This window comes from Coenobita brevimanus, chromosome 4 (genome assembly GCF_032717465.1).
Source record: "Coenobita brevimanus isolate Jiangsu-jjx chromosome 4, ASM3271746v2, whole genome shotgun sequence".
In the NCBI taxonomy this organism is placed as follows: domain Eukaryota; kingdom Metazoa; phylum Arthropoda; class Malacostraca; order Decapoda; family Coenobitidae; genus Coenobita; species Coenobita brevimanus.
The window spans coordinates 36,249,860-36,271,559 of NC_136957.1; the positions used below are offsets into that span (position 1 = coordinate 36,249,860).

Below are 21,700 nucleotides of genomic sequence, written 5' to 3' on the forward strand. Positions count from 1 at the left end.
CTCTCATGGTGAAGGAGTTATAAGATGCACATGACTGTACAATGATGAACCCCACACTACACACTACTGACCCTGACTGTACATTAATGGATAGTGTGTCATATTCCCATGAGCTCAGGAGGCTTTATACCACCTTTTCCTAAGTGATGTGTGCACATCACACTCTGATATTATTTTTTTTTGTATTAATCATAGCTCTTATATACACTGCATCAATTCAGTCTCTACAAATATCATATCTGAGAATCTTAATGTACCCAATGTACAAATGGTCTGCTAAGGAAGAGGTGCTAGCTAGCCTAAAATGACAAGAATATGGGATATGAAGGCTCTACTCTGGTGAGATGCTAAACACAGCTCTCCCTCTGCAGCAACGCCAACCTCCGAACATCCACTTTAACTGCTTCATCTGTGGGCATGTCGGGTGAAAGTACTGCTGGCTGGCAGTCACCTGTGCTCCCAACTTGATAATCTGTAAAAATACATTATTATATGTTACTTTACTCTCATGGTTCTTACATTATTTATATTACTAGTCATACTAGTCACAGTAATTCCAATATCATACTTTAAGTATGGTACCATACCAAGTAGGTATTTCCCGGGTTCATGAGAAGTGCATTTGCTATCATCCCTCAGTAACCATTTCAGTGTAACATCTCTGATGTAGTGTGAAGATCTTTACACAGTCTCTGTTCTTAGTTCTTATACTGCATGGCATACAATAAAGGTCATCCTTTAATTCATGTATGCAATCTCATACTTATTATTGTACTGGTATGACAGTATAAGTCAGTTCATATTAAGTATGAAAAGACCCTGATCTGAGGATGAAAGTACTGTAAAACACTACATAAAAAGCAAACACTACTAGAAACAACATACTACTGTTCCTTAAGCTGCTTCGATAGTCATCATATGACAACATTCATGTACTTTGGGCAAGATGCAAATTCAAATTTCCTCCATGCACACTGAATGCAGTGTATAACAGGCAACTGATACTCTCAGCATCTTAACCTCTTCAGCTGCAGGATATTTTTTCAGTTTATTCATGCTGTGATCTGACTATTTAGTTTTGGGGCAACCTGTTTTACTGAAGTAGTTGGCTGGAGATTGATCCAAACCTTCTCAATGCAAGAGACTTCCCCAAAGCTTATAAAATAGCCTGAAGTAGCACAAGCATAACAGAAAGGGCACCACTGCAGTGAAGAGGCTCAAGAATTGTTAAGTATCATTTTTCACTTCCATAAAAAATCGCAAATATTTTCAAAACTCTCTCTCCTTCCATTTCCAACTTCTTGACAGCTTTCATTCCATTCTTCACCCTACTCCTCTTCATCTCTCTCTCTCTGTCTCTCCTCTTCATTCTTCTTTCCCTTTATTTCTCTTTACTCCTATTTTTCTTCCATTTGCTCCTTTTCCTTTCCTCTCTCCTTCTCCCTTCCTGTCTACTTTTTTTTTTTAACTTTTCTTCCTTTCTCCTTTTTTCTTCCTCTCCTCCTTCCCTTTTCTACTCTTCTTTTCCTTCCCATTTTGCTTCTCACCTTTACCCCTCCTCTTTGCTTCTCTGTTTTTCCTATTTTCTGTTCCTTTACTAATCCCTGTCCTTCCTTTTCCTTTACTCCTACTTTTCTCTCCAGCCCTCTTTTCCTTTACTTCCCTTTTCCCTCTTTTTCTCTCTCTCTTCCTACCTTTCCTCCTCTCTACTCTACCCTGCAGGACCAAAAGTGAGACAGAACTGCCTTACCCCTGCATGACTTCTTCTGTTGGCTAGCTGTGGGTGCAAAACGTTTCATGTGAGTGACAAAAATCATACACACACATGAATATCCTTTACACAAACAAACATGAAAGAACATTTTCACACACACACACACACACACACATGCAAGCATATACACAGTGATACATACATAAACAGTATAACTACATACGTACATAGGTAGCATTCATTTTTATATGCTCCTCATCCAAAAATACATAATAATAATCACACATACACACAAACACACACTCACATATTTTAGCACACACACACACACACACACACACACACACACACACACACACACACACACACACACACACACACACACACACTCTCTCTCTCTCTCTCTCTCCATCAGTAATATACATACATACAACAGGTAATGCACACACAATCAAGTAATGCAAACTAAGCAACTCACACACCTTGACTGTCACACCACAAGCACTTCAAACACACCTAAAACTACTTAAAAATTTGAAATATTATATTAATAGACTTAAACATATCCAAATCACACTACAATGCCAAATCTGTACATAAACCTATTCCTTATACTGTAATAAAAATAATCTATGCTCGTCCAGAAATCTATTCTTATACTCTTTATAAAAAAAAAAAAAAAAAAAAACTACACTTCCACATACAGTATGTCTATTTATTTTACTGTACAGTACTGATCCTTATAGCGTACTAAAAAAAAAAAAACTAAAAAAATAAAAAATAAACAAAAAAAAAAAAGCCCTCTGTACATCTACTCCATAAACAATAATGGTTAAAACTATGGTTTACTGTCTTTAATTCTTTCCATGAGATGAAATATACTACAAGTTATTCTTGCTGTCTCCAAAAGACTTTATTAAGTTTAAGTGAAATGCATAGTGATGAACGGGCTAATTAATGCTAATCTATTCCTCTTCTTGGCAGAAAAATCTCACCTACACAGAATAAAACTGTCTGAAGGAAGCAAAAATGAAATAATGAATGTTATCTGACTGAGAAGTCGACATAAAATCTCTTATTACACTACTGCACTGTGCCTTTGATCAGAGTGCACTGTGTTGCATTATGTCCTCTGCATGATGTATTACCAATAAAAGCTAACATCAGTATATAAGCTTTGTACTTAAAAAGCTGCAAAAAGTGTACAAAAAGCATTGAAAATACAGCACTGTATATAGTACTGTATAGTTATACAATTAATCCATCATCAGAGCATATAACAAAGATCAGTAACAATGCTATAGATATTATCAAGCAGAATCTCATTCATGCATACTCACAAGTAGATAAAAACTATTATGTCAGTGCCATTAATATGTTCTAGACTTGATAACAGCACTGTTTTAAAAAGCTGTGATTTCTTTGGATTTCTAGCAGCCCACATGACACAATAAAAGACTACAGTAAAGCATGATACAGAGCATTACAAAACAGTGAATATGAATCCAATAAGAAGATGGGGTATCTTAACAACATGGCATTGCATCTGTGAAGGCAGAGGATCTCCACAACAAATTTAATGGTGAACATCATCTTTAGCCTCTTCCAATGATCTGTGGTAATTTATGGTAATATTTTCAATGGATAGCAAAGCATATAAGCAAACAGGGCTACAACAAATGCAAGACACTGTTCCAAATCGCTCTTTTAGATCTTCTAAGTACAGTACCAGTTGTTGGTATATTCAAATTGTGCCATATAGGTGTAATATAATGCAAATCATCATCCTTTAAAGAAAAATATCTTCCCCATCTCAAGTGATTCTAAAGATTAAATAACACCTACCTACCCAAACCTCAATGTGGAACATATCATAAAGGCTGAAATAAATGCATCAAGTTCAAAACAGACAATATACCTTACCATTACCAGGTGAAATAACCCTGACAACAACTTCGAAAAGATGAAGTTGATTAAATGAGAAACATCTCAATGTGTTTGTGGAGGCAAGCTGAACTTTAGGGGAAAACCAATGATAACTTTCTCCTCCTATTGATTCTCTATACAATACTACCATCCACCTTACACCACCATACTAACACACTCTAGGTCACTGTCAAGTAAATATTTAACCTGCTAGTACTGTATGCAGCTGGTTTAAAACTTTAATGTGCTTACTGGTAATATACAGTATATAAAATGTATAATTTACACTCGATAAAAAAAGTATCGGCACCCTTTCAGTGTGAGACATTATGATACACGGACTATGACTTACACGAAATCTTGCGGTTATTTCGCTGTGTATCCTTCATTTGTGTCGTTATCTTATATTTTACAGACATACAGCTGGATCTGTCATAGCAACATAGTATTACATAACAAATCAACAACTTTTCTTAATTAAACAGGCATGCCAACACTATCGATTGAACCAGAGATGAAGCATTTCACATCTTATCTGACCCCAGGGTGCTGATACTTTTTTTATCGGGGGTACATTCACACCAGAAGGTATTTGAATGCTGCAAGCACCACACGTTTTGAACTATATACCCAGAGAATCTGAATTAGTTCTCCTTTTTTGTACCTGTCACTAATGGTTACTGCACCATTTAACAGTGCTGTGGATTCAGAATGTGCCACTCCACATTCAGGCACGCCAAACATACCAAGATAACAAGTATGTTCTGCTCATCTACATCCATCATTTCCTACTATTAGGGTACTTTTTGGTGAGGGTGTACATGCACTTGAGTGTCATATCTTGTTCACCCTCAACATTTTCATGGAGTATCCCTACCTTATAACGAAAACATTAATATAAGAAAGCTAGATCCTTCATTTTAAGTGAGTGTTTTGCTGCTGACACAAGCATAACTGGACATGAATCCACCCAATGGACTGACAGCTGAAGCTGTCCTCCCACAGTTCACCATTCCCTTTTAAGAGATCAGTAGGGAGTTAAAAGATGTCTGTGTAACCAGACAGCAGAAGATGCCTGGTTATAGTGGCTCCACAACTAAAGGCATCCCTCTCCAGCACCAGTGGATAACTTAAAATTATTTATAATGCTAAAACACACTTCAGATGAAAAGAAATTATACTACTGAGTAGTTGGCAGCTGCTTAGTATATCAGTTGATTTACTGCCTGACAGATTCCAAGAACATAGTCTTAACAGATGCATTTCCTTCTCCAGCACGCCACTCTTCCTCATAAAGTATTCCCCCTACAATGCCCTCCCACCTCATCTTTGGTATATCACATCCTCTTCTTCCAACCACCTCACTCTCAAACATCTTCCAAGGCTTTTCTGTATACCTCCCATCACATCAACATTTACACCATACGCCTCATGAATTAATTCATTTATCCATCTGATTCACCAAGTTACTCAAGGCCACTTCTTATGTAACTTGTTTCTACTGCCCTTAGCCTCAGCTTGTATCCTTCAAGCCCTGTTCGGTATTCACCAGTATTCCATATTCTTATGTAATGATTTCTTAATTTCCACAGCAATATCACTGTAAGTTTATTTCCTTGCTGCACCTTATTATTCAGTTCATCTTCAATTTGACCATCTTTGTTTACCATCCATCCACCTATCCATCTATCCACCAATCAAGCCTTTACTGCTCCTTCAGGAAATTGGGGCCCAGGGCTAGCTTACTCAATCTAAATATTTAAGATGAAGGGATCAATATCAGCCACCAAACAGAATTGTCTGAACAATAAATCCCAGCCACCCTTAGGAGAGAGCCCTTGTGGGCCATATTCAGGAGCAACCAGTTTACAACACGGCAAAATGGTTGAATATCTTCAAATACAGGGTACTCGTTTCCATGCCCTTTAGCCCATTACAATTAATATCTGTGAGTCTCATGTATTCACTTCACTTTAATCATACTCATACTCTGATTTCAGATTTCAAAATATATGCCCATGCAGTTCTGTCAGCATGTGATACAGTTATAGTATTAGCATCTATCATCATTACCATCATCATCATCCGGACCTCCTTTCCCACTCTAAGGCAGGGTGAGGAGTAGCAACGTCCAGGCAGCCGAAGTCTGCCCAATCCAATGGGCAACGTTTCCATTCACTCATCATTCAAGCCTTCGAAATCCTGGCTCCATCAAATAAGCCAAAAAAATTTTCAACACATTCTGTAGCTTCACATATACCTGTCTGACAGAGCCTATCCGAATGCTGTCACGTTAAAATGGGATGCCAAACCCCTGGTTATGCACTTTGCACAAAATTCATCCAGCCAGCTCAAGCTCTTGTCAGTTCCCTAGCCTCAACATTTCCCATACCTCTCTTCCTCACACACTTATCCACCACAACCCTCCACTTTCTTGACCTACCTCACCTACTCCCTCCTTCAAATTCGCTAAGACATACCTTATTCACTACTCTACTGTCATCCATTCTCCCCACATAACCACATCATCTCTATACACTCTCTTCGATTCTGGTGTCCACAGACTTCCTCACTCCACATCTTTCACTGATCACATTATTACATATCCTATCCACTCTCTGTACTCCGCATACATTCCTCAGCTATCCCATCTCCACTGCTCTTACTCTTGACTTTTCATTTTCATGCCACACCGTAGTCTCACATTCACATGTTGAAGTTGGCACTAACACTCCTTCATGTAAGCCTCATGCAGCTGCAACACTCAATCCTCTGTTTCTTATCAAGGCCTTCATAGCACCAGCTACTTTCCTTCCTTGTGTCACTCTACTTTCCACTTCTTTTGCACATTTTCCTCTCTTTTCTATAACTGTACCCAGGTATTTGAACTCTCTCACCAATTCCAGTCTCTCTCTATTCACTGTAACATTGCACTGGGAGTCACTTTCTCTCTCAATAACCATCACTTTACTCTTTTCTACATTTACTTTCAAGGCATGACACTCACAGACATCTACAAAACTCTGCACTAGTCTACCAAGCTCTTGTCTGGCATTTGTAAGTAAAACTGCATCAACAACATACAACAAATTTGAGATATTCCATCCATCACCATTCATTACCAACACCATCCCTCTCTCCATTACTTGTGTTTTTACTTCGGTTCCCTCATCACCCCATTCCATATATATACAGTATTGGGTGAGTTTAGTCACTGACCTGATAAATAGGATTATTTATGAGTGTGTTGTCCCAGATGATTGGCTGAAGAGTGTAGTTGTAAATGTGTATAAAGGGAAGGGTGATGCCCTGGAAAGAAGGAATTATAGAGGTATAAAGCTTTTAGATCAGATAATGAAGGTAATGGAGAGAGTTTTAGAAGGTATGATTAGAGAAAGAGTGAATATTGATGAGATGCAGTTTGGGTTTATGCCTGGTAGGGGGACCACTGATGCCATATTCATTGTTCGACAGCTTCAGGAAAAATATATTGGTAGGAGAAGGGATCTTTATTTTGTTTTTGTTGATTTGGAAAAGGCCTTTGACAGAGTCCCTAGAGAGGTGGTGAAGTGGGCAATGAGAAAGCTTGGCTTGGAGGAGTGGCTGGTTAGGGTGGTTATGGCCATGTATGTGGGTGCTCACACCCAGGTGAGAGTGAATGGAGATTTGAGTGATGAGTTTTCCGTGAATGCTGGTGTGCATCAGGGGTCAGTCTTGAGTCCCATGTTGTTTATCATGGTACTTGAAGCCCTTTCACGTGACTTTAGAAACGGACTCCCGTGGGAGTTGTTGTATGCTGATGATTTGGTGTTGATTGCAGAGAATGAAAGGGAGGCGGAGGAAAGGTTTAGGAAGTGGAGAGATGGTATGGGGCAAAAGGGTTTAAGGGTAAATGCAGATAAAACAAAAGTGATGATATCTAGGGTTGGTGGCTGTACTGTCAAAGACGAGGGAGAGTGGCCATGTGCAGTTTGCCACAAGGCCGTGGGAAGTAATTCCATCTTGTGCAGTGTGTGTGATAAATGGGTGCATAAGAGATGTAGTGGTATCAGAGGTAGACTGCGAGATAATGCTGATTTTATGTGTACGGCGTGCCGGGGTGAGCAGGTGGAGATTGTCAGACGTGAAAGGATTGAACTTGCTGGTGAATCTCTTGAGTGTGTGGAAGAGTTTTGTTATTTAGGAGACATGTTGTGTGCTGGAGGTGGGGCTGGAGCTAGCTCTGTGGCTAGGGTGAGAAGTGGTTGGAAGAAGTTCAGGGAGCTCTTGCCTCTCCTGACATTGAGGGGGCTCTCCCTACATGCTAAGGGGTCTTTGTATGCAGCGTGTGTTAGGAGTGTAATGCTGTATGGCAGTGAGACCTGGGCAGTGAAGGAGGAAGACATTCGCCGGCTCAGACGTACAGAAATGACAATGATTAGGTGGATGTGCAGTGCGTCCCTGCGTCCAAGGCCTGGAGGGGCTAGGTTTACAATGGAAGAGTTGAGAGGTAGGATGGGACTGGAGTGTATTGGTGTTGTGATGAGGAGAGGTAGATTGAGGTGGTTTGGACATGTGGAGAGGATGGGGGATGATAATTGGGTGAGGAAGGTGAGAAGTGTTAATATTGGGGGTGGGGTTATGAGGGGTAGACCGAGAAAGACATGGGACGAGGTCATTAAGTGTGACCTTAGGGTTAAGGGACTGAACAGGGAGGCTGCAATGGATCGTGCAGCATGGAGAGCCGCCATTAGGTGACCAAGGCCGACACATGCAAGCATGTTGGAGCCTTTAAAAACGAAAACGACGAAAACGATTGAACAACCATGGGGACATCACACAACCTTGTCACATGGCCACACTGATCATGAACCATTCAATTAGATGTCCATTTTACCCTTACACATGCCTCACTACCATCACAAAAACTCTTGATGGCACCTAGCAGCTTACCATCTTCACCATACAAGCAAAAAACCTTCCACAATCTTTCTTTATCTACTCTTTCATATGCTTTTTCCAGATCCATGAATGCCATAAATGCATAAACATCTATTTGTATACAAATATCATACATCATGGAAACAATGATGCAAATGTTATATACTGTAGGTTAATGTCTACTGCTTCATTCAAATCTACAGTAAGATTAATTTATCAACAAACATACTTGCACAGAAATGTGACTGAATCCTCTGGCAAACACTAAAAAAAATGCACTGATTTGCAACCATCCCCTACACTACTATGCAATTTTTATTATACAGTAATTATATGTATAATAGGTTGCAGGTTAATTAAAGGTAAATTTGGTAAATGATAACTGGTACACATGCTGAAGTCTTGTCCTCCACTTCATATACTGAAACACAAAATTGGTTATACAAGTGAAGTACACCTGTCCAAGGGGCTTTATACAAACCTTGTGATGTCCACCCCATAATTAAAGCAACATTAAACTTCACATACACATAAAATTAACCCCCAAATTCAATTACGTCATTTGTACTGGAGTTTACTTTTCCAGCTACCAGGTGACTGTTTAGTTTAAGAGACTCCCCTTGCTGAGAAGGTAATTATACCTTATATCTAACCCCTCCAGTTTAAAAGGTCTCTCCTTAGCTGAATAAATCATCTGGAGATGGCAGTAATAAAATGAACTATACATCATCAGTTTGAAGATGTTAACCCATACAATACAATGACATCTTTAAAATTTTACTCTTACTACCATCAACCAATTCTAGTCACCACAGGCTGGCGCTGGTGAGGGGATGCCTTCACATGGTGGCTCCCCAATATAGCTGGGTGGGTTCTCGGTCCAGTAATATGAACATGTTGCCACTCCCACCCTATTCACCAAAAGGACAATGCACTTCAAGAAAAGGAGTTCAGCCTGCAATCCACCAGATTCACATTTCAGATGAACCTGGGGTTACACTAATTTCAATGACATCTTAAAAATTTTAACCTTGCAACCATCATCCAATTCTATTCAACTCAAGGCAGACCTCTCATAGCAAAGGAGTTAATGAAGTGTTTTCAAACCTTCACTACCAAAGAACTCTCCCAAGCTGAATAAAATCATCTAGCAGTAGCAGAGTAAACAAGGTTATCACGACGAGTCTGTCCCTTTAACATGATGATGCCTACCTACCCACAGCAAAACCTTTCAGACCCAAAAGGAGTGTCCACAAATGAATCACTTCCATGTCATTAATCCTCTGCCATCAAGCTACCCTCTCCTAAACTCACACCCCCTTACTTACATACTTTTCCTACGGTATTCTATTTTATAGAGCTCAAGAGAGACTGTCTGAACTGGAGACATTAGACAGTAATTCACCCACAACAACGGGACTATCCCAAATTAACCCCTTACCCGCGGGCCGTCACTACCGTGATGCTCGATACATAAGTACCATACCGTGGGGCATCACTTCTGTGATCCGGAGATTTTTAAAATTGTCCGGGCCTCCAAGTGCGGTCTCGTATCATCTATCAGTACTGCTAGTGTGTAGCTATAGGCAGCACTGCTAATACCACTAGTACTTGCATCCAGTGTTACCAATTTAGCCATTTTTCTGTGTTTGCCTCACCTCTTCCCCTCCCCTGCCATACCCCCTCCCCTACCTAGCTACAGCCCGGCCGAGCAACGCAACTCCCGGCCGGTTTTTTCCATTCACTTTTTCCATTGAAATGTGCCCTATGCCCTATTCTTGTACTAAAAAATATATATAAAAAAAAGGGAAAAGGCTAAGTGATACTGCCATTGGCCATGAAGTAGCTAATTTATCACCTGACAACACCCCACGTGCACTTGGTCGCTAATTTTCCCTGTTCATTACCCACTGAAATGTCCCTTCTGACCTATTCTCATACTATTAATTAAAAAAAAAAAAAAAAAAAAAAAGGGGGAAAAGGCTGTCATAATTCCATTGACCTGGAAGCAGCTAATTTATCATGTACTGTCTAGATTTCCTGCTATTCCCGCGGGAGGGGCACGGCGCGGTCCAGCCATCCCCGCGGGTAAGGGGTTAAGGAAGGTCATCTGGTAGCAATAAGAATAAACTATAAATGACATCCTCAAGCTGTCAGGGTTAAAATGACAGTTTGAGCAGAATAAAGGCCATACCTTAGTACAGTTTTGCAGGTTAATATCACAAGCAAGCAACTTCCCCAGACACGAGCAACAATTACATCTTCAAGCACACCAACAGTTTTATTTTTTATAAGTAGCGGTTGTCTTCGTCCCTAAGCCAGTCAGCAGCTCTCACCTCTCCTGGTCAGCGAGTTACAATTTACAGTGTTTTGGAGGCTGCATTCTCTTGGGTTTTGGAGGTTTTGTAAGGGAACAGGTACATTCACTCAAAACATGTAATTGATAAAATGAAACAAAGCACAATGTGGCTGATGTATTTTTATCGCTTACATAATACCACTCAGGGAAGAAAGACTAATCATTCCTATCTTCAATATCTGAGCAATACATGAAAAAAATAAATTAATAAATAAATAAAAAAGCCTTGTTTCCTCTCATTGATTACATGTTTTGAGAAAATGAAGCTATGCCCTCACAAGCCCTTTTTCTTTTGTATTTATTTTGCATTCTACACTTCGATATTCTCTTTTATATTAGTTGTATTTTCTTAACCATCAGGTACAAAGACAGCAATTTTTATCTTTTCTCATCACCAAACATTTCTTTTCAGCTTGATGGCAGATATCTAGTTGTCAGGGAGTTAATGCATTGCTTTTAATCACTCCAATACACGAGGTCCTTTCTCAGCTGAATACAAACATATGAAGGAATCATGAATTAATATACACAAAAAAATGTATATAATCAACATGAATGAGCTGATACAGTACAAACTCTCTGATTTTCTAAACCCTCCACTTCCAAAATATTTGTTCATGCAACGGGAGGTGTTGATACTATGTGCCCTCACAAAATATTTTTTTTGTGTGTGTGGGGGGGGGAGGGAGGTTTTGAGGGGAACATATAGGAACAGATTACAAAGTACTAATACAAAATGCTTCATTGTAGTCACTATTCATGGAACTGTAGGGCTACTGGTTGCATAATTTTTCTCAGTTATCATTATGTTTCTACAAATAAAAAATGTTCCATTTTTGTACAGCTTTTCAACTCAAGCATTTGGGTAATAACTGTATGTACAATACCAACAAAGTCTGTATAAACAAATTCATTACAAGAGAATATCAGTGTGTCATATTCAGGCATAAACCACTGTATGGAAAAGGCAGGAACAAGCCTCCTAAACCCACTGGAACACAACCCGTGAAGCGTGAGTTAGTATGATCAGTATCTAGATTGTAAACAACACAGGCAGCCACATCAGCTTAGCGACCCAAAAGTAAACAAAAGAGCATCAGAAATATGGCCTCACCCCTACTTCATCCTCCACTCTCCTCTCTGCTTCTACACCTCACTCTGCCTCTCCTCTGCAGCACGTCACATACAACAGAAACGGGGAAAGAAAAAGACTTAAAAGTAGAGCAGTAATTAAGCTAAAACAGAGATTAGTACAGAGTTGGATAAACACTAGCATTAACTGCACTACAGTAGTCTAATACATACCAGCAATAAAAAAATAACTTATATACTGTGCATTAAAAGGAACTTAGGTTAATCTTGTACTAATAATTTACTTACGGTCAAATAGAAAACTAATCACATTTATTTATTTAAAAAACTATCATTCCTACTGGGAGGATTATAGAGGTACTATAGGCTACTTATGATTAAATGTATAAAACATACACACGTATTTAAGTTATCCACTTGCAGATTCAGATATCTACTTTCACATATCAGGACTTAAGTTAAAATCTGCAGCAATCATACTGTACATCCATGTGGGTGTCATATGATGAAAGATAGTTTGTAAATTTCTTCTCCTACAGTGGTGCCTAGATTAAAAAGTATTATGTCATCATCATCTATCTAAAAAAGTTCTTACAATACATTTCCATTCCAGTTCTGCTATCCTGTTTCACACAACACTGATTGTTCCTGGTGTATGATGCCAAAACAGTCTCTCGTTCCCTGTAATCTTCACCTTAAAGAGATATCAACCAATGACACACAGCAACAACTAGCAGACAGAGGCAGGCAATAAACTGATAAAAAGAATTATCATGTCACTGTCTCTCACTCAGAGTATTTTGGCTCAAGCATTAGGAATAAAACAAAAACTCCATAGGAGAAAAAAGAAGGATGCACTATAAGACGAGGTACAGTAAGAGCAAAGGTAAAACTCCAAAAAAGTAAAGGATGTCCCATACTACTCCTTCTGAGGTGTAGAGGCCCAGGGCCATGCACTAGGATTTTTGAAGGGGGAGGGGGAAAAAAAAAAAATTGTCATAATATAGTTTATCCACTTTCTTTCATTTATTCATGCATCATGTAATCCTGTGTTGCCCCATGAGGAGCATAGAAGCCAGGGCTAGGCAAGTTGGTCCTGACATTTAAGATGATGGTGACCAGCCTCACTCAGCCGTGAGTGGTATTACGTGAGCAACAAACCCCAACCATCCCTTGGATGTGAACCTGCACAAGCTCAATTCGACTGGAGTGCCTTAAATACCCACTAAACTAACACAATACAGTAAACTTAGGTACTGTAACTGACTAAAGTACTGAAAGGGTACAAACTCATGGTAATTTACATACTGAACTCTACAGAAGCTTGAAAAAATAAATAAATAAATAAATGGTCATTTACTTGACATCTTTCACTAAAAAACACAGGAAAAATAAGAGAAAAGACTTCCTCACTCACTGATTTCTGACTGTAAACTAACTCATTCTGCACAAAAGTACCGATTAAATACTCTTATGAAACATTCTAGAAATTTCCACTACGATCTGCAAACTTCCATAATTTTCAATGGCCTTCCATTTATTCTCTTCGGCAACTAAACATTCTAGGACCTTCATGAAGCTTCTTAATTTGTTACTTCTTTTATTTTGCAGAACTTTTTAACACTTTTTCTATTATTTTTCTATCTCGTAACAATCTTACCAGGATATAATCAATCTAATGGGTTGCATTTTTAGTATTATTTTCATTTGAATTTTTCACTCTTTCCAAATGGGGGAATTAAACCCCAACCCACCCCCATGTGCACAGCCCTGTAGAGGCCCCAACTCTACAACAGCCTAGGTTGTTTAAACTTCACTACAGCTGTGTGGTGCTGGAGAGGGGCACTTTCACGCAGCAGTACCAATATACAAACATCCCACAAACCCCTCCTATCCCCTAACAGGAGGATGATGGACTGCAGGAGGAGAGCAACTTCAGCCTACAGTTCACCAGGTTCACATTCAGATACACCTGGGATAGTAACAACAACAACTACTACTACTTAAGTTGTATATTACCTGCTTTATTATTGCTACTGACAGATAATTGTACTCAGCTTACGGAGGGCTTCTGGTGGCAATACAGGTTAATGGAGTTTAATTATATATAATCCCTTCACTATCAGGTACTTCTTATGTGAGTAAAATTGTCTATTGATAAAGGGGGGGGGAAATTGAAGATGTAAGGGGCTGCATATCAGAATATGTATTTATAAAAAATAAATTAATAAATAAATAAATAAAAAACATGGATTCAAAAAGACCCGTGATGGTTTTTTCAATAAGGTAGGGTAAAGCTACCAGGGGTAATAATCTGATAACCTACCATTTAACCCCTTCAGTCCAATGGCATCTTTTTATTCTTAACATTACTAACTCCAGATAATTTTATTCTGTATGTGAGAGATTTTCATATCTGACAGGGCTGGCTATAGCTTTCAATTACCCCTTCAGTATAAGAGATCTCCCCTACGCTGAATTAAATAATCTGGAGGTAGCAAGAATATACCAATAAAAGACAGCCGGTTCAAGGAATTAATATTCAGGACTGCATTAGCCTAGTATTGGATCCCTACACCTCTATCAATCTATCTGTCTATCTGTCCGTGGCCAAACGTCATAATCCATATGGGTAGGCCATTTCTCTTTGAGTTAGTTGTTTTACAGGGAGGGACACTAACCCTCTGCTAACCCACTTGCTGACATGTAGGGAATACATATGGGTTGGTTATATGGTTACCACCCAGCACTGTAAATGGTTTCCTGGCCCTACACCTCACAAAAGGTAATATGAAGAGTTCAATACAACAAAGTATTCAAAGTTTTGGGAAAAATGTAATTCATGTTTTTCTTTTCCATCATGTACAACCTAAAAGATATAACACAAGCCAAAAGTATTGATGACTGATATACATTTTGGGCATTTTTCAGGTGATTTTTCCCAAACTTTTAACATTATGCCTTTACCCTTGTTGCACTGAAGGCCTTGTATGGGATTGGGTATTAGTATTTGCTATCAATAGTTTAAAAAAAAAGTTAGGAAATGGGGAAACTATATACAGATGCAAGAAAAGAATGCAGTGAAGGTGTAGCTCACCTGCCATAAGTTTGTGCGTCTCCCTGGGGTCTTCAACAACAGTGCTAGCGGTGGCATTGTTTTGCTTCTCTCCCCCTGCCTCCCTCACCGGCGACCCGGGCGCTCCCTGCAACAAAAATAAAAATTACCTCCACACACCTGTAGCTGCAATGCAAGTTCATCTGCATATGAACCCAGTGAAATGCAGACTAATGTTGCTCTTCTGCCATTCACCATCCTCCTTTTGAGCAATAAGAAAGGAGTTACTGGTTACTAGTCAAATCATCTCTACAGTCTGACTACATACGGTATTTAACTTAGTTGAAAGGAGTTAAGAATCTTGTCACGTAAGAGGAAAAATTATGTACAGTATGGTAATATCAAAACCCACCAATCTGACTAGAGGATACCTGGCCATGAATTGAGGGTTGAAAAAAAAAAAAAAAAAAAAAAAAAACTACAATCAGTCCAATATCACTACACCTGGCCATGAACTGAACTAATTGGAGTTAGCTATCTTTAAAAAAAAAAAAAAAAAAAAAAAAAAAAAAAAACCCATTTTGCCTCCCTTTCTTGCAAAGGGACAAGAGGCTACGTTAATGCAGTCCACATGATTTAAGCGACGAGACCAACCCATGGCCCTGGTAGTAGAAAAACTCTGGTCACCTCGAAGACTCAGCAAGCCATGGTGTGTAAGCCATATCCTGTTCTAATATGAGAGTTCTACCACCAGATTACCAGGTGTCATGTTAAAAAAAGCATACAACAAAACAGTAAGTACTGACCTTCGGGGGAGCCTTGACGCAGCTGATGGAGAAGAGGACAAAGGAGCCCACTATGGGTGGGATGCCAGCACACACAAAGGGTATCGTGTAACTCCCAAGCTTATCAAATAACGCACCTGTCAATGTTAATTGAAACGTGTCATTATCCTATTAACCCCTTCCACACAATGATGGTATTTATTATCTAGTTTTTGCCATCTTCAAATAAACTTATCCACCTTAGGCTATTTCTTTTAGAGTGGATTGTTTAGCTACAGCCTTAATTAAGCCCTTCATTACAACAGACCTTCCTAAAGCTGAATAAAAGTGTCTGGAGGTGGCAACTTTTGCAAGTGCATTTGAGAAAGAATCACTCCACAAAAAGCCTCAACACAAATGACAAAGGAACAGCTGAACTGAAAGTGCTGTGACTAATAAGCTGTAAAATAAAATCCTTATTACATGTTAGAGATGGATTTTACAATACCTTGCTATACTGTTTAAATTTAGTTCCATAAACTGAGGTAAACTGGCAAATCAGCTTTATAGGCGGCAATGGAACTATTATAGTCAAATTCTTCCTTAACTTACTTTGGATTTTATTGCAAGAAAAGACTTAAAAAAAAAAACCTTCTGGAACAGTTAATGAAGAATTACTTTAAATCTTTCTGCTAGTGGAAACTACCCTTCTCTATCGCAGTCAAACAAATAACTAAGACTAACCAGCTATGGCTGGTCCACAGGTGAGAGGTATGGAGCACATGGCCAGGAGACACCCAATGGCTTGCGATGCTCCAACATGTCCCACCAGGTCAAAGGCAACAGGCCCCAACAGCGAGATGAAGCAGCCATCAAACAGCCCCATACCCAGCACAATAGCAATGAATACACCAAAGTGTCCAGCCAATGTTAACAGGATTGTCAAAGTACCGATGCAGAAGAATGAAATCTGGAAAAAAGGTATACATGTAAAGATGAGCTGGAACTGCTGTGGTCATCATCATCATCACCATCATCATATCATTATTATTTTAGCTGGGTGTAGAAAGTGAGAAATGTTAACACTGGGGTTGCGGTTGCAAGAGGCAGACCAAAAAAGACCTGGAACAAGGTCAAAGAGTGTCACCTCAGGGATAAGGGACTGAAAAGGGAGGCTGCCAGAGATCAAGTAGCATGGAAAGCCGCCATTAGGTGACAGTCATCATCAAATCATCCCAAAGTATCTAGCCAATACTAGGTGCATCATCAGTGTTCCGATGGAGAAGAACGAAACAATCAAATGACTGAATATACTTACTGTGTTACATCTGTCATTACTTTCTATTTTCAGGATTTAGTTTCTGTATGCAATTCTTTGGTCTACAAGGTATAAGGGATAAAAAAAAAAAAAAACACTATCACTTGAATGAAAAATTTATGTACAGGTACTCTCTATCTATCTATTGCCAAATGTCTTAAATCCATATGGGGTGGCCAAAAACAAACTGCCTCCAAGTCACCCTGTCCCTTACCATTTCACTGCCCTCCCACCAGCTTATACCTCCCCTCTCTCATATACCTCTCCACTCCATCCCTCCATCTCATCCTCAGCCTCCCCTCCACCTCACTCACATACACTCTCCTCGTTAGTCTCCTGCGCCCCATCCTCTCCACACGGCCAAACTACCTCAATGTATTTCTCTTTAAGCTTTTTATCACATCCACATCCACACCACAATGTTCCTTCATTTTCTCATTTGTCAGTCTGTCTCTCCATGTGACTCCACACGCGCCTCTCAAATCCCTCATCTCCACTGCTCTCACTCTTGACTTGTGTCCTCCCAACAAGGTCCAAGTTTCAACTTCCATACGTTAAAAGTTGGTATCACAATATTATTATGCGGTGATTTTTTTTACTTCCATGCTCACTTTCCTATTTCTTATCACTGCTTTCAAAGAACCAGCAACTTTTCTTCCTTGTTGTACCCTTTCAAACACTTCATCCTCCAATCTTCCATCCTTACTCAACACACTACCCAAGTACTTAAATGAACTAACAGTTTCCATTTCCCCAACATCCAACCTCACTGTAAATTCAGTGACTTCATTTCTCTTGAAGGCTATAATTTTAGTCTTCCTTACATTCACCTTTAGATTCGATTTCTTACACTCTCCCAAAATCATTAACCAAGCCTTGCAGTTCCCCTTTGTCTTCACTTAACAATACAGTATTATCTGCAAACAACAGTACAGTACAGGAAGTTTCCAAGTGCTGCCCTCTCTCATTAGCACTACTCCAACATCCACTGCCCTACCTTGTATCTCTTACTGCCCCATCCATATACAGACTGAACAACCATGGAGACATGACACATCCCTGTTTCAATCCGACATTAAGACAGAAAAATTCACTCACTTCACTATCCACATGCAAGGTAGCCTTAATCCCCTCATACATTCTGTTCACAGCACTGAACAACAAGTATTCTCAGTTGCAGAAATTGGAATGATTGTACATGTTTTTCCTCACGAACCCCCCCAAAAACTGATAATACGCCAAATGGGGTAAAAGATTTATAAGTAAATTTATGAATTTTGTACAGCACGTAATGATATACCGTAATGAAAATGAGTAATACTCTTCCCAGATATCTAAGAAATATCCACAGAAAAAGAATTCTGATGTCATGGCAACACTAGACTGAATGATGAATGAATGAATTACATACAGTCAACAGCAGTGAAAAGATAATCTGGCTACAGTTAGAGAGATTTATGTCAAAGGCATTCCTATGTTGTCTGACAATTTCTTGGTGAAATACATGCTAAATGAAAGCATGCACAGTACAACAGTGAATTATTGTACTGTATCTGGTTTGGATAAATGAAATTCCAGTACAGTATGTATACTGCATACCTGAAGTAATGCATAAAAGCAAACTGAAAATAATAAAATATAATCATATAACAGTTATTATAGAATATCCTCATTACAAGCACATTTCTATTATTCTTGCTATTAAGTAACATAAATTGCAGAAAAACTGTCTATTAAATTTCCACTTTTTTTGCCAGCTTCCCCCAGGTTACAGCACAATAAATCGAAAAGGTGTGATAATTTAAAACACATATTTGACATAACATAGACTTAGGTTCCTTCATTATTAACCTGACCATGATTTTTAACCTTTTGTGGTTTACTCTTTGTAGCTCAGTGGTAGAATTAGAAACTGTTATGGGTGTACATCTTTTCCAGAGCACATCTTAATTACTGGTGCCATATTCTAGTCTTAATTTATTGCTACAACTCTGCATTCAGTATGGAGAGATGGGAGTTTTAGGCCAAGTCAAAGTAAACAGAGTACACCTTGATACATACTTGCTGCAGGAAGATGCGGTTGACCCAAGGCCTGTCGGCGATCAGGCCAAACATCAGTCGGCCAACAAATGAAGTAGCTCCCATACATTGCACCAGCACCTCTGACCTCACATTCTCACCAAGTATTAGCTTTGCAAAACTCACCTAAGGACAAGACAGATAAAGTACCATCACCACCACCATAAACCTATTTTGCACTGTTAAATGAGATGGGCTGGAACCAGAAATACGTGTAAAAAAGCAAACAGTTGAGTATTCTACTTGAGACCCCCTGAAAGTGGAGGGGTTTATGAAGGCTACTGTATATCTAAACCTTATGGACATGACCGATACATACATATATATATATATATATATATATATATATATATATATATATATATATATATATATATATATATATATATATATCATTATCATAAACCAATTTTCCACTAATAAATGAGGTGGGTTGGAACTAGAAGTATGTGCTGGGGATCATAATATCTGGGTATTCTACTTGAGACCCCCCCTCACAGTGAAGGTGTTTATGAGGGCTATTGTAGGTTTAAAGTGTCCATTCCAGGAAGTCTCTCCAGAGCCAAATAGCATCATGTGGATACAGCAATATTAACCACTAATTAAATGCTGCGAATGCTGTACAGGAGGGAAAGTTAAGAGGCCCTATGAATTGCCCTCACCCATGGCTGCTCGCTCCCTTCTACCCAGTTTTTGAACAAGCCTGCTAAATGGATGCCAGCAACACTGACATGAGACAATTGTTCATGGATGTCATTTCTGTTTTCTTTGTGTGCCCAATTTGGGGCATAAACCTGATAGCCCATTCCTTATGACCTTGTAGTCCTCCTACATGTTACATATCTTTACATATACCAACTTAGGTGGTAATACCTACTGTACATATTGAATACAATACTGTAAGCTAACGTTGTCTCATTCAGTGCTTGTGTGATGGTATTGGTGGGATGCTTTCATGACATGCTGGTGGATCTGTGGAGAACCATTGAAGTTGGCTGCACCAAAATCTGTATCATCAAACTAAAATAACACTTGTTCTTGTGGCCCTTGACTCATCTGGACATGAGGCAAATGGACTCCAGGAAACCAGACACTTCAGGTGAGTGATCCAAGTGATCCTTTCCAGAGGTTCTGTTCAAGGAGTGTCTGTGTTGTGAAAGTGAGATACATGAACTGGCAGTAAATGAGTTAAAGCAGACTCACCAGATGGACATAAGGGACAAAGTACCCAAAAAGTGCAGAAGGGATGGCAAAAGTCCAGATGACGTAGCGTTTGTTGTGCCAGATGTCCACATTGATTATACGTCCCCAGAACCCCCGGCACTTCCCTGCACATCCTGCCGTTGCCTCAGGGTCTCTCTTGGGGGGTGGCAAGTGGGGCATCAGAGGCTTGAACACCAATGCTGCCACCTGGGGGAAGTCACTACTTTAAGGTCAATCCAGCCCAACCAGCCCTAAAGCCAATCCATCCTCAGTTATAATGTCCAATGCAATCTAGCCTAATCTAACCTATCCTGATCTAGCCTAACCTAACCTAACATAGTCTAGCTTAGCCTAGCATAATCAAACCTAACTTAATCTAACCTAACAATCTAACCAAACCAAACCGGAAAAGCTTGGGGATGGATGAGTTTTGAGGCTTGGTCAACATGCAACCAAATAATTAATCCCTTAAACCCAATGATGAAAGTTTTCATTTTATTCTTACTTTCTCCAGGCAATTACATTCAGTGTAGGGGAGACTTTTTTAACTGGGGTGTAATAGCTGAAATGAAACTTAACAAATTAATCACACTGTCCTGGCCGGGATTCAAACTCAGGCCCTCGCACTCCATGAGTGCAAGTTACCACTGAGCCTAACAGAGGATCCCTGCTTTGACTACAGGCAACGTGGGCATTTATGGACCCCATTACACCCCTCCTTTCTCCTCTTGGTGATTAATTTAGTGAGTTTTGAATACACAGTAGCAAAGCATTGGAAGCCTCCATTGGGGACAGTGCGGACCACACCAAACCGCTCATCCCCAGGATGTACGGACAAGGATACTGCCAACTACCCAAGATCAAATTGCCAACCAAACCTCGCCTCACATCCCACACCGTTGCCAACCAATGTAATAACTGAAATGAAGCTTAACAAATTAACCACATTGTCCTGGCCAGGATTCAAACTCAGGCCCCGGTGCTCCACATGTGCACACATTAGCACTGAGCAAAACAGAGAATTCCCACTTTGGCTACAGGCAACACTGGCATTTACAGACCCCATTACAGGGGGATCCAGAACTAAACAGCCGTCCTAGACTGAAAAAACAGTTTGATAGTGGACTGGCAAAAAAAAGAAATGTCACTGGACTACAATTCAAGATTTCATCAACTATATAGGGTAGTCAATAAACATACTTTTCCATTTCTTTAACATTCTCTCTCTCTCTCTCTCTCTCTCTTTCTCTCTCTCTCCCTCTCTTCCATA

The 21,700-nt window shown here is 39.5% G+C and overlaps 1 protein-coding gene across 1 annotated transcript in view; it reads right to left on the reverse strand.

Moving 5' to 3' along the window:
* Positions 1 to 228: 228 nt before the first annotated feature.
* Positions 229 to 21,700, reverse strand: part of LOC145395688 (monocarboxylate transporter 10-like) — an 81,731-nt gene continuing 60,259 nt past the window's right edge. Inside the window, exons 4-9 of the mRNA XM_080269240.1 lie at positions 20,431 to 20,637; positions 19,210 to 19,353; positions 16,575 to 16,800; positions 15,873 to 15,988; positions 15,109 to 15,214; positions 229 to 472 (exon numbers count right to left, since the gene is read on the reverse strand). Coding sequence (XP_080125366.1) covers positions 348 to 472; positions 15,109 to 15,214; positions 15,873 to 15,988; positions 16,575 to 16,800; positions 19,210 to 19,353; positions 20,431 to 20,637 — 924 coding nt within the window. The 3' untranslated portion in view covers positions 229 to 347. The remainder of the gene's footprint in view (positions 473 to 15,108; positions 15,215 to 15,872; positions 15,989 to 16,574; positions 16,801 to 19,209; positions 19,354 to 20,430; positions 20,638 to 21,700) is intronic.